Consider the following 17,153-nt stretch of genomic DNA (forward strand, 5'->3'; position numbering starts at 1 on the left):
CTAATTTGCTCCTTTTTTTTTTTTTTTTTATAGTTTCAGCTCCTCGCTTCAGCTCTATTCAAATCTGGTTCAGATTTCACAGCTCTAGGTAAGTATTCCAGGGTAGTGTATTCAGCCAGATGCCCTAGCATTTGGTAGGTTGGGTTTTGGTTTCTTTTAAATGAAACATAAGATGAGATATTCATCTAAACAATGGAGCAAGTTTCAAGGTAAAATGCAAATTTTCTAATAATTTATTACAAGATTATTATTCAAGCATGAGTCACCAGTTCATAAATTGGTTTGCTTTTCCTGTTACACCAATTGCTTTGTTATTATGCAAACAGATGGCAATAGAAGCATGATCAAAATAAATTAACTTGCATAGCATTGTTTTGGAATGCAGGCTGTATTACTGATGTACTTACTAGGAGATAATACTTGTTGGTTGAATGATTTTTCCTCTCAGTTTGTTATTTCGGGAGTTGTGTGGTATAGGCAATGAAATAAATCTTTTGGGAGCAGAGAAAATAAATTTTCTTTTTCCTGAAAATGGGAATTTTTGTATGCTGGTATCTTAACTGTTCAAGACAAATTCTACTTGAAACTTGAGTGTTTCTTTTTTCTTTTGTGGTTAATTTGAGAGAAGGAGAGAAAGAAACATCGATTTGTTGTTCCACTTATGCATTTATTGGTTGATTCTTGTGTGTGCCCTGATCCGGGATCAAACCTTGGTGTATCTGGACGACATTCTAACAAACTGAATTATCCGATCAGGACGAAATTAAAGTATCTCTTAAAGAAACCAAGACTGATGTTTCTTAAACATCCATCTTCATTTAGGAGTACTCTGATTTAGTATTAATGAATTATTAAAGTAAACTAGACTGTAGTAAAATGAGGAATTTGTAGCAGTTCCAGAACCTAGAGCTTTAGTCACGTGAATTTTCAAGGATCTTTTTTGTTAGGGTAAGTCATTGTAGTTTTACTTTTCAGCAAGGTAGTAGCCTTGTGAAGTATGGGAATTTCTAGCTTTTCCCTTGTCATTATAGGAAATGGTCATATGGTAAGCATATTAATCCCATTGATGCCACTGCTATTATTATGTGCCTTAGAGTTGAGCACCAGTATTGAAGTTTTCTAGGATATGTAATATGAATACTAATCTTTATCTCTGCAATAAAATAACACTTTGAGGTATCAGTTTAATTTTTTTTATTGATTTTAGAGAGAGAGAATTGGGCCCACAACCTGGGCATTTCCCAGGAATTGAACCGGCGACCTCTTGGCGCATGGGTCGACGCTCAAATACTGAGCCACACCGGCTGGGCCATAAGGGCTTTTTAAAAAATGTTTTCAGGCTGTTAGAAATCTCAACTTTGTGATGGAAAATCTAGGTATAAGTATTATTTTAGAAAGTTCATGCACTTTTGAATTTTATCATTTGAAACAGATTTAGTGAAAAGTGAATTGGGAGCCTGGCACATAGATACTCAGTTTGAATGAATTATGTGACTTGTTATGTATGGATACCACAGCCCAGAGCCATTATTTTTACTTTATCAGTGGGCAGCACTAAAATGTCTGTGGCTGACTTATATTTAGCCTTTAGCACAAGAATTTCTTGGCAGTCATTTAAAGATGTTAGGCTGTTGTCAGCAAATATTTTACCTTTAGCTTAACTCCTTTCTTCTGCCAGCTAATATATTTTGTCAGAAACTGTTTTACTTGGATTTCAAACAAACCTCAAATGCACTGAGAACAATACAAACACAATAGAAAAAAATACAGAAAGGGACAATTTCTGTGGGGTTTTGTTTTCTGCTTTGTCAGAATGAAGGCAGTATGTGTAGTGGTTAAGAGATGAGAACATAGTATAAGAATCTAGGTTTAGCCCTGGCCAGTTTGGCTCAGCGGTTAGAGCGTCGGCCTGCGGTCCGGAGAGACCCGGGTTCGGTTCCCGCTAAGGGCACGTACTTCGGTTGCAGTTTGTCCCCGGCCCTGGTTGGTCGTGCGGGTGGCAGCTACTCGATGTGTCCCTTCACATCGATGTTTCTCTCTCTCTCTCTCTCCCTTCCTCTCTCTCCCTCCCACTCTATCTGTACAAAAAATGGAAAAATATCCTCGGGTGAGGATAAAAAAAAAAATCTAGGTTTAGGTAGCTCTGTCACTTGCTAATTTTTTTTTATTTACTGTTTTTTTTTAACACTACATTATTTTTGTTTTTTTCTTTATTGTGATTAGAGAGAGAGAGGGAGAGAGAGATAGGAACATCGATGAGAGAGAACATCTACTGGCCGCCTCCTGCATGCCCCCCACTGGGGACTGGGCCCACAACGTGGGCATGTGCCCTGACTGGGAATCGAACTGGCGACCTCTTGGTGCATGGATCGATGCTCAACCACTGAGCCACACCGGCCGGGTACATTATTTTCTTTATTAAAATTATAATTTTTCCCAGTAAGATAGTTTCTTATTTTTTTCTTATAAAACTTTATTTTTTTCCATTTTTATTAACTTACAGATGTTTCTCCTTTTTTCCCCTAGACACCCTCCTCCCCATCCTCCCCCTCCACCCTATGGTTGGGTTTTGTCTTTATCTGTGTCCATTGGTTATGCATACATGCATGTAAGTTCTTTGGTTCATCACCTCCATCCCTCCCGCCACCCTACCCTTGTCACTTGCTAATTTTAAGATCAACCTTGGGCAAGTCACCTTTTTAATCATTAATTTCTTCATCCATAAAATAGAGGTAATGAGTGTTACTTACCTCAAGTTGTTGAGAGAATTGAGTGAAATAATTATAGAAAATGCTTAGTAAGTGTTCCATTCAGGGTACTATTATTGTTAACTCCCTTAAAAATATACGTATTGTTGGTGAATTTGGATGAGGAGCAAATTCGCATTGCATGATAATTTTAATTAGGAGAAATCTGACAATAATATGAACAAAAAGTACTTTGCATAAAAATTTATGAACAAAATACCTGTTATAGGTTTCATGCCTATTTAGAGTTCCCGGTTCTTGTTCTCACTCATTTTCTGATTGTTTTACCTTTACTCCACATGGACTTGAAATCAAATGGGTTATTTCATGTGTAGATGTATACATCCTTAGTATATAGATAAACCAAATATTTCATATTCTAAATTCTCTAAAAAAATTTGCCTCAGCCTAACTTTCTGACTCTCTTCCAAATTATCCAATTTATCTTAACTTCTTAGAATGAAATAAAAGTATTTGTTAATGTTATATAAAATTTAAAGAATTAAAAAGATAATTATTTATAAGTAGCTGGCATCTTAGTTATAAAAAATTACTTCAGAGAAGAATAACCGCTGCTAGGGCTCTCTAGAGTTTCTGGTGGCTGTGGGCACTTTTAAGCTTGAACTTAGACATTTTGCTAATTTTTTAAAAATATGTTTCTATTGATTTTTTATTTTTTAGAGAGTGGAAGGGAGAGAGATAGAAACATTGATGTGAGAACGAAGCATTGGTCGGCTGCCTCCTGCACTCCCTCTCCTTCCCCCCCGGGGGGATTGAGCCCAAAACCAAGCATGTGCCCTGACCAGGAATCTAACTAGACCTCTCAGTCATTTTGCTAATTTTAAGAGCAGAGTCTTGTTTCTATAAAGTATGCTTTGGATCAGTTAAGTGTATTTGCAACAATGTATGTGACAAGTAGGAGGAATCTGGTCTATACAGTGTACTGCCGTTTTGATCTTTATACCTCACTCTATAAGTTTTACAGTCCAAATACAGTGTGCATGTATGAATTCAGATAACTATTTAAAACATTTTATATCAGATAGTTAGTGCTTATTGGCATTATGTGACATTTGTGAATAAGGGGTCTTAACAGTTTCACAGAATTTGCTATGCCCTTATAGCCCACCAAATTTAGATTACAGCAAGATACATTCTTCAACCTTGTCTGTAGCTCACATGTTTATAGTGAGCATGTTTATATAATAATATATTTATTAGGACTAGGAAGTGTAAATAAAGACACCTGTATCCAAGAGAAGAGACATTTTGCTACAACTACTACTTCTCCATAAATAGGAAAAACTACCTAATCTGTGTAGGATGTTAACTTAAAAATGTATTCCTAATAGGTCACTTTCTTTTTAGAGCAGTCTGTGTCTCCAGTCATCATACTAGTGATAAAGTGATAGCTAATATTTACTGAGCACTTACTATGGGACTAGGTACTATTCTAAGCACTTTACATGTCATAACTCATTTTATCTCCACAGGAACCCTGTGAAGTAGCTACTAATACGATCCCCTTTTATATATGAAGAAACTAGGACACAGAGAGTATTCTAAAGTAACTTGTCCAGGAATAGTGCTAGTGAGTGGCAAAACCAGAATTCAAGCCTTAGTAGTATGGGTTGATAGCTCAGTCCCTAGACCACTAATTATATTACCTTTCATTGAGCTTTACCAGTTTTCATTACTCTGAGTGATTAGTTCCTCATTTCATTCTGTGGTGAAAATGATCTGAGAAACAGTGATTAGGATGAGACACAAGATTTAGAATTGGTACAACCTTTTTTTTGTCCTAGCTCTGACATTTAAGTAGTCTTGTCACTGTTTATGAGTTTCCTAGTGCTCCACCCCTCTTGAATGTATTAAAAAAACAAAAACAAAAAAAAAACATTGACTATAGATAAAAATTTAAGATTATCCTTGAACAGCTTTCCTCAATCTCTGCCCCCACTCCTCAAGTGTAACCATTCATACCTGACAGATCTTTACACAAACACAACTATATATACAGAGAGATATAGTTGATGCTTGTTATTTGCAGTAGTTATGTTCTATAAAGTCCACAGGACACTGAATTAGTGATATGGAACCATTCCTCCTATGGGGCATGTAGAGTTAGGTTCCTGCAAGCCTCTGGTCACCACATGTTAGTCAGCCTGTCAGTACATAACCTTACATTATGTGTGTTTTTGTTTAAAGATACCTTATTTATATATTTATATTGATTCATTAACATTGAACTCACAGCCAACAGCATTCAAAACTCATTTTTAAACAAAGCTTATTTAACACACGAATTTTTTCCATAAGGCACATAAGGCCTTCTTGCTTTTAGGAACACAAGACATCACTTCAGCACTACACTTCGGGGGCTGTCGTAAGCAATGAAATCACTACACAAAGCACAGAAGTGCAAAAAATATGGCACCAGTAGACTTCTTATACCATGAGAGCTGAAACACGAAGACAGAGCATCACCAATTTCGACCTCAGCTGAGAACGTGTGCATGTGGTGACTCAGATTTTCACTGCACTGAGCATCTCTTCCAGGTGCATGAGTATTGATCGTGGGATTACAAATACATTTTAGTGAGTAGGCAGATGCATAAACATGGAATCTGAATGACAGTTAACTGTATATATGCACACACACATAGGTACATAGTTTTGTGTGTTCTGGTTTTATTTATTATATAATGGGAAAATATGTATTCTGCATTGTAAATTTTAATTTTAATGATGTAGCCTAGAGGTGTTTGCATGAAATTACACTAGTTCTATTGTATTCTTACTGATGATAAAGGTCTACCATAATGTAACCATTCATCTAATGATAGTGTAAATTTCAATTTCTTCACTGATAAAAGGTGAAAAAAGTAAAAGATATTATTTTGAGGAATAAGTGAACTTAAGTACATTGCCAACACTTAATAAGCACTCGGTGAATATTAATTAATAAAAATGCTTTGGAGTCAGATAGACATGGGTTCACATTCCATTCTCTTCCCTTACCAGCTGTGGGACCTTATTACTGAATTTCTCTAAGTTTTTACATCTGAAAGTGAGGTTTGCGATAACTCCTTTATTGTTTTTTGTGACAACAAAACGCGGTCACAAAGTACCTAGCACATAGTAGGAAGTATTTCCTTCCCTCCTAGATCATTTGAGCTCATGAAAATGGTATTATGTCATTAGAGTACTATCATAGAATCAATACCTTCTCTTGAAAATAAAACATACCACAACATTTGCTCAGCCGGTGTGGCTCAGTGGTTGAGTGTCAGCCCATGCACCAAGAGGTTGCCAGTTCGATTCCTGATCAGGACACATGCCCAGGTTGTGGGCCCGATCCCTGGGGAGGGCGGTGGTAGGCATGCAGGAGGCAGCCAGTTGATGTTCTCTCTCATCGATGTTTCTATCTCTCTCTCCCTCTCCCTGCCTCTCTCTAAAATATTAGTAAAGAAAAAAATATATATTAAAAACAAAAAACATACCACAACATTTTCACAAATAAAGAAATCAAGGGAAAAACCCTAAAGTTCAATACAAAGAGAAACAACCCTGTCTATCAAATTAATAATAACATTATCACACAACAGGGGGTGGAGAGAAAATTAAACCTTTTTAGTATGGTGTTTAGACTACATACTCTCAGATATATTCTAAAGACAAAAGCAAAGAATCATGAGGGTTTACTGGTAGTGGTATGGGTATAATAATTCTGGAACATGTTTTAGGTTGAGTGAATGAGTAAATGTGATGATGTTTCTGGGAGTTGGTTTTCTTAGAGGGAGAAAGGAGGCATAAATAGAATGGATAAGGAAAGAAAAAATCCTGTGAGGTTCTTAAAAACTTGGAATTGGCAATAAAAACATGAACTCATGATTCTATTAAAGGAAAAAAAACCACTATGTATATAATGTGTGTACATATATGTATATAAGCCTGGGAACACCTCCACCCTTGGTAATTAGCACAACTGTTATGGTTTCTAGATACCAGTCACTACTAAAAGGAATTAGGGCTCCATGAAAAAATAGCTGACTCCAGAGCTATGTAAAGATGAGCTTGGATAGCTACCAGAAAGTAAGGAAGTACTCAAAGATTAATGGGGATATTTTAAAAAGACAGGAGCTCAAAAGAGCACTCACTGGCCAAATCTGGGACCATGTGAGTGTTAAAATGAGTAATGATAGTAATGAATATAACATTGAACAAGAAAAGGATCCATTAATACATACTAATACAAACAAATAAAATGGAGGGAGGGGCAGAAGCATTAAAAAGTCAGAAAAGGAGTGAAATATCCTCAGACTAGAAGAGGAAAATGCTTGCAAGGAAAAGAAGAGAAAGCAATATTAGTTATTAAAGTGCTGGTTATTTGGCTAGGTTCTTTTCACATCAGTGCATTTAAAATACTGCCAGGTAGTAGGAACTGGGGTTAGGACCCATGTCTCTGGTTTTAAAGACTGTTTGGGTGTTGTTTTTTCCATTATACATTACTGCTTTTCTCAACTGGCTTTTCTATTACATGTTGAGTTTTGAACACAGTGGATGAATTTCTTTGTATCTCTCCTTCACCAGGGTTTTCGGATGTGGATCACACCTATGCTCAAAGAACTCAGCTCTTTGACACCTTAGTAAATTTCTTTCCTGACAGCATGACTCCTCCTAAAGGCAACCTGGTAGACCTCATCACACTGTAACTGAAGAGTCACTGGACAGAAATGGAGAACAGGAGTCTGCTTTCAGTATTCTGGATTTCAACTATTGACCGACAATTAGGCTGCAATGCTGAGGACTGCACCAGAACTTTGGAGGGATCTTTACCATCACAAGTTCTAATCCTCTTTCTTCATACCTGACCTCAACCCCATTCTCCTCATCCCATTTCTCAGTTAAGTTAATAATAAAGTGAAATTGGTATACTTTCCATTTAAATATATATACATATATATATATTTTTACTTTAACTTTTAAGAATTAATAATGAGTATAAAAAATAATAATCAGGTAGTTTACCCTTTCCTGATTTTTATTTCATTTTTATAAAATTAGGGCAAGTAAGCACTATTAACAGACCCAGTGCTACAAGAATTGGGATTGTGTTGTTGGGTGTTTGGCCTTTCTTTCTCCTCCCTTCCCATTTCACTTTACCTTGCATCACACAGCTGCTTGTAAATGGTGTCACTTGTTTACCTCTTTACTTTATTCTTATCAGTATATAGTTCTGTAGGGCAGTTGATACATGTAAAAGTGGTGTGTGTGTGTGTCTGTGTCTGTTGACTAGAGTCTTGTATTACATTAAGCAACAGGGGAAATGGGGGGCTCAAATTTATGCTCTTTGGCATAGAACTAAAAAATGAAACCCAAGGTTGGTCCAGGCACTTATCTGAGATTGGTCTATAGTATTTCTATAGTGGATATTATGGTAGCTTTGAGTCACAGAAACCTTAAACTGAGAAGCATGTCCTTCAGAACCTTTAAGAGCCATTACGAAAGTTACCAGCAGGAGGATTCTAGAAGTGGTTAATATGTTGATATCTTTGTAGCAGTTTTGGAAGAAAGTGACTTTTTCCTCTGACAGAGCTGCGGAGAGCCAGGACCTCCATTACTTCCTTGTGCTATTAATTTGTAGCATTTTCATTTGGGAGGGTGGGTTTCCAGAGCTCTGCTTTTGTTTATCCATGTACATTGGCTCTGTACATCTTCTGCATAACTGATATTTTAAAGAATAATGATGTGTAGTTGTCCAGTGGAATTTTACTGACAGGCATTTCACTAAGTACACAGACCAGGCTTTTTTAAATGAAGAAAAAGAAAAATAATGATGCAAATAATTTACATTAAACTAAAAACAAAAACAAATCAGATGGGTTTTTCCTTTTTGTTGTTGTTGGGTGTTGTGGAGATATATATTATTCTGTGAGGTGCTGTGGAATGCAGTATAGGAAACCTTCACCTGACCAGCGCTTACATTTGCTCAAAAAATGTGCTGTGTGCAACTGATACCCACCATGCTTAAAGCAGACTAAGTATAATGAATGTCCATCGATCTAGTGGCTCTTAAAAGTGAATGACTTTATAAAATTCAATGTGTCCCTGAGTAGCAAGATTAGGTCTCACCAAAGAAAGAAGAAATTGACTTGCACTTTTGAAAAGTCTCATATAGGAATGAGACTTTGAGATCCATCTTCACTGTATTGCATGTTGTCACTTCTTTTGGGGATGGACAGAAATATATTTTTCATAGTTCTAGGCTTGAATCTTGGGCTCCTTACCTCTCCACGTTTCCCAAAGCAATCAGTAGTGATTTATGAAACAATTAGATCTGTACCTTACCTTGTGAAAGATATAGTATATAATTTAGTAAGTACCAAATTGTATAGCTGCAGAATAACCAATTGACTTTACAGGTGAGCAAATAGAATTTACTTACACACTTGTAGTTTTTCTCGAGCGACCGTCTAACCTCGGGGGTGGGGAACGTCCCACCCACAGACCGCAAAAGGCCAGCAAAATCAATGCCACCTAACATCACAGGGCTCACTAAATTAGCCTGGCCAAATGTAGCAGGCTAATTTTTAAATTGATAATTTTGTATGGCCGTTGGCAGAAAGGAGGTTCCCCACCCCTGTTCTAGAACATAAAATATTAATATCACTAATATGGTAGCCAATTGAATCTCATTTTGTGAAAACAAGTACAAATCAATGTTGATAGGGAAGAAATTGAACTTGATAAGAGTTTCTAAATTTAAAACTTTGAATTTTGCTCTCTGAATTCTGGCACTTTAAAAACATTAACCAAATGAAATTCTGCTTCCCTCCACCATTTATTTTTTTTTATTATTATTTTTTTTATCCTCACCCTAGAACATTTTTTCATTTTTGTTCAGATAGAGTAGGAGGGAGAGAGAGAGAGAGAGAAACATTGACGTGAAATGGACACATCGAGTGGCTGCCTCCCGCACAACTCCAAGCGGGGCCGGGGTATGTGCCCTTAGTGGAAACCGAACCCGGGTTTCTTTGGACTGCGGGCTGACACTCTAACCACTGAGAAAAACCGGCCAAGGCCATTTATTTTTATAGTGCTTTGTCATTTCTTTCATTCATTTACACTCCATATTTGGAGGAAACTCAGTTCTTGACCTCAGTGATTGTTTTTGTTAGTTTTCCCCCGACAGTACTGGTTTGTTTTGTTACATATGCTTATTTTAATTTTATCTTTTAATTTACCTAGGTGTGGAACTTTTCCTCTTCATTTCTGGTGGTTTTGTTGGTGTTTTTTTCCCCACTAACATGTTTAAATGGGGTTGAATCATAGCAAACTATTTAGTGGTGCTTAAGTGAGAGACTGTATTGAGCTGATTGGCTAGGTAAGTCAGAATTTGTACTGTGGGCCTTCAGACTGCCGGTAATGAGTGTAGGAGCATGTAGGGCTTCTTTATATCCGTGCCCAAGGTTGACACATTGCCTACGGTTCACATCCCTGATTTGAAACTTATTTTTACATGTTTAATGACGAGCTACATTTCTTTTTAAGAATTCCAGCAGCATATTTAATTTAAATAATCTAATTTGGTGTTTAGATAGCCAAGTAGCTGTTTTACTATTTAAAAAATCTCTTATTCTAGTTTAGTAAATCTCAGATTGAAACACGTGGCTTATGCTAGTTAGTGGGGTACAGTTTGTTCAATTTTATTATCCCTAGCTTCAACTTCATGCCCATTTCTCTTTTTCCAGGGAATATATTTTAGAGTAATACTCTAGAACAAGTTTATTTGAACTAGAAGTAAACTGGATCTCTAACATTTTCAGTGCTTGTACTTCATGAGAAGATATCTGATTTGCAAGGCACTTCTAAAATGTGTTTGCATTTTGTGGAATGACAGAGACCTCATGTGGCCAGCTTGATTAATTCAAATATATCCATCTCTTATTCAAGCAAAGGAATTTAGACTTGGGTGCCTAACTCTGTGCTAAAGCTGACAGTATTAACCTTTAGCAAGATCATCTTTTTAAACCTGGCTTTCATTTATCCGAAAACTGGCCTATCCATGTCTAATGAGTAAAAACTGATAGAGAACATTAGAAGGCTAATTATTTGGTTTATCAGAGACAGGCTCGTTGGCTTCATAGCTCAGTGATTCAAGGCTGTGAATCTATTCTTAGGTGAAATATGTATATTGAAAAAAGTGGATGCTAGCTAGTCCTTCCAGTGGGTCTTTTCACATCTGCCATAAAAGTGCTATTTTACAGAAGCATGTTCAGTTTCATGTAATAAAACAGTTTTAAAATCTAACCTGCAAACAAAGACTAATTTGAGATACTTAATCTTCTAGTGAGAGATGGAGAATGATGCTTAGTGGATGGAAAAAGCACTTAGAAAGGAGTATGTATGTTCCTGATACTGTTCTCTGAATTACCTGAGAAGTTATCCTATAATTATTCTTGCCACCATATGAAATTTATTGAGTCACTTTGTGGGTCATTGATGATACCCTGAATGAATGTGTTAACTCGTTAGCTGGTTGAATGTTGCAGAGCAGTTGAGAACTACGGTTTGGATTCTGTGGGGGCCAGGGGATCATTATGATGTGTACTCTAAACAGAGTCATCTAGCTATAAAAAAGATGCCCTTCATAGCCCTTCTTTTCTTAAGAGTCCATGTTCATTGGCAGTGTCATCTTTTTGCAGAAACTCCTGCTTGCATTTTCACTAAGTTTTAAATTCTTGAAATGGCCTTGATCTGGGATGTGCAGGTTTCCTCAGAAAAGGCTTATAGTTATCAGAGAAGTATCCTAGAGGGTCTGCATATGACAGTATTTGTAGAATAGTTTTTTGGGCTCTTTCAAAGATTCTTATATTCCTAATTAGTCAGATAACATTATTCTTTTGTGATTTTTGACTGTGGCCTATATCTCCCTGTGATTTATATTCATACTGAAATGACTTGGCTTTCTAAAACTTCTAGTCAGAAGGTATATCAGTTGAAGGTGGAAGTTTTCAAGTTTGTTGAAATAATTAATTAGGAGCCAACTAGATTAGCTGAGTGATGTTGCCATTGTATGTTTTGACAATTTATGGATTTCTTCACCAATGCTCTTTTCATTTTTCTTAAAAAGTGCTATCTTAGAGATTTTATTTATACACAATTTTAACCTTGATTTCCTTCTGCTCACCAAATACTGTGAATTGTGTTTTCATTATTTTTCTGACTTTATTCTTGGCTGTTTTAGCCCTACACTTTCTAGGTTTTCTGTGGCATTGCTTACAAGCATTGTACTGCTCGAGAAAAAAAGGTCTTAATCATTCTGAGGCATCATACTCTTTCATCCTTGTTTATGACAACAGAATAGTGAAATTACAAATGCACATTAATAATGTTTAGATATTGCTATTAAAATACTGATTGTTTTCATTTGGGGATAGTAATACAGTTGTGGCAGCTTTAATGGAGGAACCAATCAATGTTGGCTGCTTTCCCTGGCACTAGGAAATAGTCATAGAGTTATTGAGAAGGTACAAATTTCCTAGCAGAGCTCGTTGAATTTGGCACATCACCAGAATTTCCGTTTGCTTATTGTTTTTGCTTTTTTTGTACTTCTTAGCCTTTTCCCCCTACTCCTAACTCTTCGAGTAGCACTGATTTTCTGCTGAGGTTGTAATTTGTGTTAAGAATTGACTTTTAATTTCCAATATAATTGAGCATTGGAAATAACTTTGATTGCCATAAAATGATTGGTATTCATTTTTTCTTTTATTTTTTAATTTTTTTTTTTTTTTATCCTTACCCGAGGATATTTTTCCATTTTTTGTACAGATAGAGTGGGAGGGAGAGAAAGGAAGGGAGAGAGAGAGAGAGAGAAACATCGACGTGAAGGGACACATCGAGTGGCTGCCACCCGCACGACCAACCAGGGCCGGGGACAAACTGTAACCGAGGTACGTGCCCTTAGCGGGAACCGAACCCAGGTCTCTCCGGACCGCAGGCTGACGCTCTAACCGCTGAGCCAAACTGGCCAGGGCCATTTTTTCTTAAATAAAAATAATACAGACTTATAAATGTCTCTTCCCCTCAACAATGTGGATTTAGCTCAAATTCCAGTAGAGTAAATTTTATTCCTAGTCATAGCCAATGATAAAGCTCTCTTTAGAGAGATCCCACAGCCCTTGAGGAGCTGTGAGAGGTTTTGTAAACCAGATTTTCTAGTGATGCAGAGAGAGGTGCCCTTGCGGGACATCATACCACTGTTTCTGCTCAGGTTATAGGCCTTGACCCAGGATCCAGTTCAGAGCTTGAAAACACCAGAATCAAAGGGTAGTTCTAGTTTACCTTTCACATTAGAGTCATTATTTGGAAATAAAGTTTGCAAATATACTTTCATGTCCTCAAACACTGCCTGGCTTGATTTAAAACAGGACGTCATGTGGATGTTGTCTGAGAGTTATAGGGTGAACAACAAAAATGGGGAGAAATGTTAGTGGGGAAGTAGACCATTTGTAAGATATCACTTATATTGTGAAATAATTTGTCTGTCTTCTTGTCTGTTGTTCAACCATCTTAATGAACCATTAAACATTCGTTGCAGTATCCTACTCTGCCTGTCTATGGCCTTTTCACTTGGAGATACTGAGCCTTGGGAACAGAGCTAGAGAGAATGAGGATATGTTAGAAAAGGAAAAAGGAACATTTTTTTCCTATGGATTTGAAGGTCCACAAATGTAAATGAAAAATAAAACTCTTCCATTCTAACCCTAAATAAATTTTATTAATGCAGTGCTGGAAAGAAGACTTATCAAAAGGGATCAAAGCTGAGTTATTCTGAATAGTCATTGGGAAGCAGCATTTCTTGGTTAGTTTCTTTTCTCACCTTCTCCCAAATACCTGCTAGAGATCTTGAAACAGAAAACCCAGGGTAATGGGCTCTAGATCTTAAACTAGGTGAGCAGTTTGTTATGTATAGCTAGTTCCTTGATAAGGATCCAGAGGGAAAGCCAGCACAAAAACATTTCAACATGCAGTTTTGGCTCCCACGGGACTTGCTTTTCGTTGAGTTGAAGTTCTTGCTGCAGCACCGCTCTGCGCCATCTGGGATGCTAGCAGTCGCAGCAGTTAGCTTGGATGTCTGAGCTTCTGCCACGCGAATACAGCCTGGGGAGATCATCCTTCTTCATTTCAGTCAGTGCTTAATGAATGCCAAATTAATTGGCGGGAAGGGAAAACACGGTGTTGATAAACTAAACAGGCCTGTGTGCATGATTAAAGAGTTGCTCAAGTAGCCAATTTTGAGCTGTATCTCTCTCCTTTGTTAACTTCTCAAGAAAGTCTTTGTTCAGTTAGTGTCATTTGGTTAGTGTTCGTTTTCAAGCCCTTCAAAATAGGAAATATATTGTCATTTCATGCTTAACGTATAACCCATACAGAATTGAACTGCCATCGATTTAGTTTCCATGTTTTAAAATAAATTAATTATAAATAATCCCAAAGGTCTCTGTTTGTTCTATTTGGCCAAGAAATACATGAGTTCTGGGCCTGGCTTTAGAAGTATTTGATAAGTCAGATTTATTCTTTAGGTTGCCTCCACATCGGTAAAATGTTAATCAAATTAGAGAGGGTATCTAGAGTAAGTCTAATTCCATTGCAGCTGGCAGGGTCTTATGAGTTATTTTGCAACAAAAGAGAGGAGAGGATATTACACCATCAGGGCTGGGCTATCAGGTGTGTGCAAATGCCTGTTTCAGCGCTTTGCCTCGGAGTTACTGTCTTTACCTTCTTGCGGTGAAAGGGGAAGGGGCTTGACGGTGTGAAGCCCGAGGGTACTTTCCTCTCTTAAAGGCTTGGCTTAATTTTATATACACTTAGCTATACTTCACTAGAGTAGTTATCTACCCAACCCCAACTTTAATAGTAGGACATGAAAGTGCAAAAGTTTAATTGTGAGTAGTCTATGGGGAAGATATATTTTTAAAAGTCGTGCATGTGGTCTCCTTTTTTTCCTCCTTTCCCAGAAATATTATTTTGGTGACTAACCAGTTTTAAACTGTGTTCTCCTTCAATTGTATACCACCCATTTAGAGAAATAAAAGTAGACTTTCTTAACCATTATACTTATCCTGGCCAAGAGATGCTGTGATTGTGTCACTCTGTAGCCAGCTTGCTTTTTTGTCTTGTGGAAATGTCTTTTGAAATGTCTAAATTAGATAGTATAGTATTAATTTTTCTTTATTATAGTCTTGAGTTCAATTTTGAAATTGCAATATAATGTGACGTGTTTCTATGAGCAGATTCCTTTATGAATATATATATATATATGTATGTATACATGGACACACACACACACAGTTGGCCCTTGAACAAAAGTTTGAACTGCGTAGGTCTACTTATAAGTGTTTTTTTTTTAAAATAAATACTGTAAATATCTTTTCCTTATGATTTTCTTAACATTTTCTTTTCTCTAGCTTACTTTATTGTAAGAATACAGTGTACGATACATAGAACATACAAAATCTGTGTTAGTTATTCAACTGCATGTTACTGGTAAGTCTCCTGGTCAACAGTAGGCTGTTAGTAATTAAGTTTTGGGGGAGTCAAAATTTATACATGGATTTTTGACTGCACAGGAGTTGAGGGCCCCTATCCCCCACCTCGTTCAGTGGTCAGCTGTATATATTTTTCTCTTAAGGAGATTTCTTCCCTGCTACCACTTCAAAAATCTGTACAGTTGAGCCTACAGCCTCAGAAGAAGAGCACAGGAGGCCGAGGCGAGGACCTCCTCTTCTTGTCGTGGTCTTCGTCTCGGTCGCAAACATTGTCCCATCTTCCAAAATGGGATGTGTGAGAGTTGTTTCTCAGTTGACTCTTACTTCTTTTATAAATTAGAAGTACTCAGTGGCCAGGAATTAAGATCCCTCTAGATGTAGATCCTCAAAACCAAAGTTGGACTGGAAATGAGATTGAGAAGGAAGATGCAGCCCCATCCACAGCCGTGGACCGCTCTCCGGTCTGCTCGCTGGCGCTGTGGGTGGCCCCTCTGCCACGGCCCGTCCTGCACGGAGACACGCGCTGAAGCTCCTCCGGGAGTCGGAGAGTGTTCAGTATCTTTTATGAGACCTTTAGTAACATTTATTGATGTTTGTGATTATAAATATGTTTATTCTAGAAATTTAGGAAACAACTAATTGTAAAGAAGGAAAACCACTATATATTAACTGATGAGACTTATTTTTCCTGACTTCTGTCATTCAACATGGTAGAGGCCAGAAAAAGTTGGAAAAAAAAAATGGACACAGTCATTCCCATTGTGTCTTACCCATGTGTGGAGGACGGGTACAAGCATTCGTGCCTACCTTGTAACCCTTAGAGCATCGCTTTTTGCTAGACAGTCTGAAAATAATTGTGTTGACATGTATCTTTTAAGCCTGAATTATGGATATAAAATATTGCCCAAAAGCTCATTTTAATTTTTAATCTCTGTATACACCATCACAGACATTTGGAACATATTCATACCCATGAGGAGCTTTCTGTTTCTATGTATTTTTTAATATGACCATAATTAAACCCACACCCAAAAATGATGAGGTACTTTTGAAAGGCCAAAGGAAAAGCAAAGCAAAAGGAAAACCGGCAAAAGGACCATACATGTAAATAAGGAGTCCTTGAAGCAAGAGTTCCTTTAATCATGCATAAGCCAAGTGTCTCTTCAAGAAATGGATTTCTGTGCTCACCAGCTAAGCTTCAGAAGTTCTGTATTTCATTTGAGACAACTTTTCTTAGTGTGTGAAGGCGAAAACTGCAACCTGTCAGGGTTCTACTCGTTCACCCTCTTCTGCGGCAACGTGGAAGCTGAGGTACCTAAATCAGAAATGGAAATCGAGGGAACTCTGGGACCACAGGCGTGAGCTAGTTGTAACTTGTCAACAGAAGTGCTCTGGGGCACTTTTAGCATCAGATCTCTTTTAGCATCATTGTTCTCAGTCATTGTTGAGCTATGTTGAGTGTTCTGCCGACTTCCCCATCCCCATCATGGTCCTCTCTGCTTCAGCTTACTTCTTGCTCAGTCTGTCCCGACTGTCGTTTGTTTGGTACAGTATCTTCTGATCCCAGGTTTGATGAATGTGCTATCAGCACCACTTTGTGAATAGTGATCTGCTGAACAGTTGCATTTGTGTAGAATTGTTGTATGTAATGTACATATGGAGAAAATGTATTTTGTTCATTTTCTTAATAAAAAGTTATATATGGACACTACAAAGATGTCTCTTGTTTGCTAAGACTACTTTTGAAATCAACTTTTTAAATGTTTATGTATTTTTGCAGTTGTTACATTTTTTTCCTCAAAAAGGTTTTATTCAGGCTTCCAAGGATGGATATGAATCCATGGTATGGAAG

The 17,153-nt window shown here is 37.3% G+C and overlaps 1 protein-coding gene across 5 annotated transcripts in view; it reads left to right on the plus strand.

Annotated features, from left to right (window-relative positions):
- MKLN1 (muskelin 1) overlaps positions 1 to 7,709 on the plus strand; it is a 208,495-nt gene extending 200,786 nt beyond the window's left edge. For 4 of the 5 annotated variants that reach the window (XM_036246258.1, XM_036246261.1, XM_036246256.1 and 1 more), the window contains 2 exons: positions 34 to 88; positions 7,341 to 7,709. In XM_036246258.1, coding sequence (XP_036102151.1) covers positions 34 to 88; positions 7,341 to 7,462 — 177 coding nt within the window. In that variant the 3' untranslated portion in view covers positions 7,463 to 7,709. Of the gene's footprint in view, positions 1 to 33; positions 89 to 5,091; positions 5,160 to 7,340 lie in introns of those variants that run through there. The other variant, XM_036246257.1, reaches the window with a different exon arrangement.
- Positions 7,710 to 17,153: the final 9,444 nt, after the last annotated feature.

The sequence above is a fragment of the Molossus molossus genome, unplaced genomic scaffold (genome assembly GCF_014108415.1).
Source record: "Molossus molossus isolate mMolMol1 unplaced genomic scaffold, mMolMol1.p scaffold_m16_p_7, whole genome shotgun sequence".
NCBI lineage: Eukaryota > Metazoa > Chordata > Mammalia > Chiroptera > Molossidae > Molossus > Molossus molossus.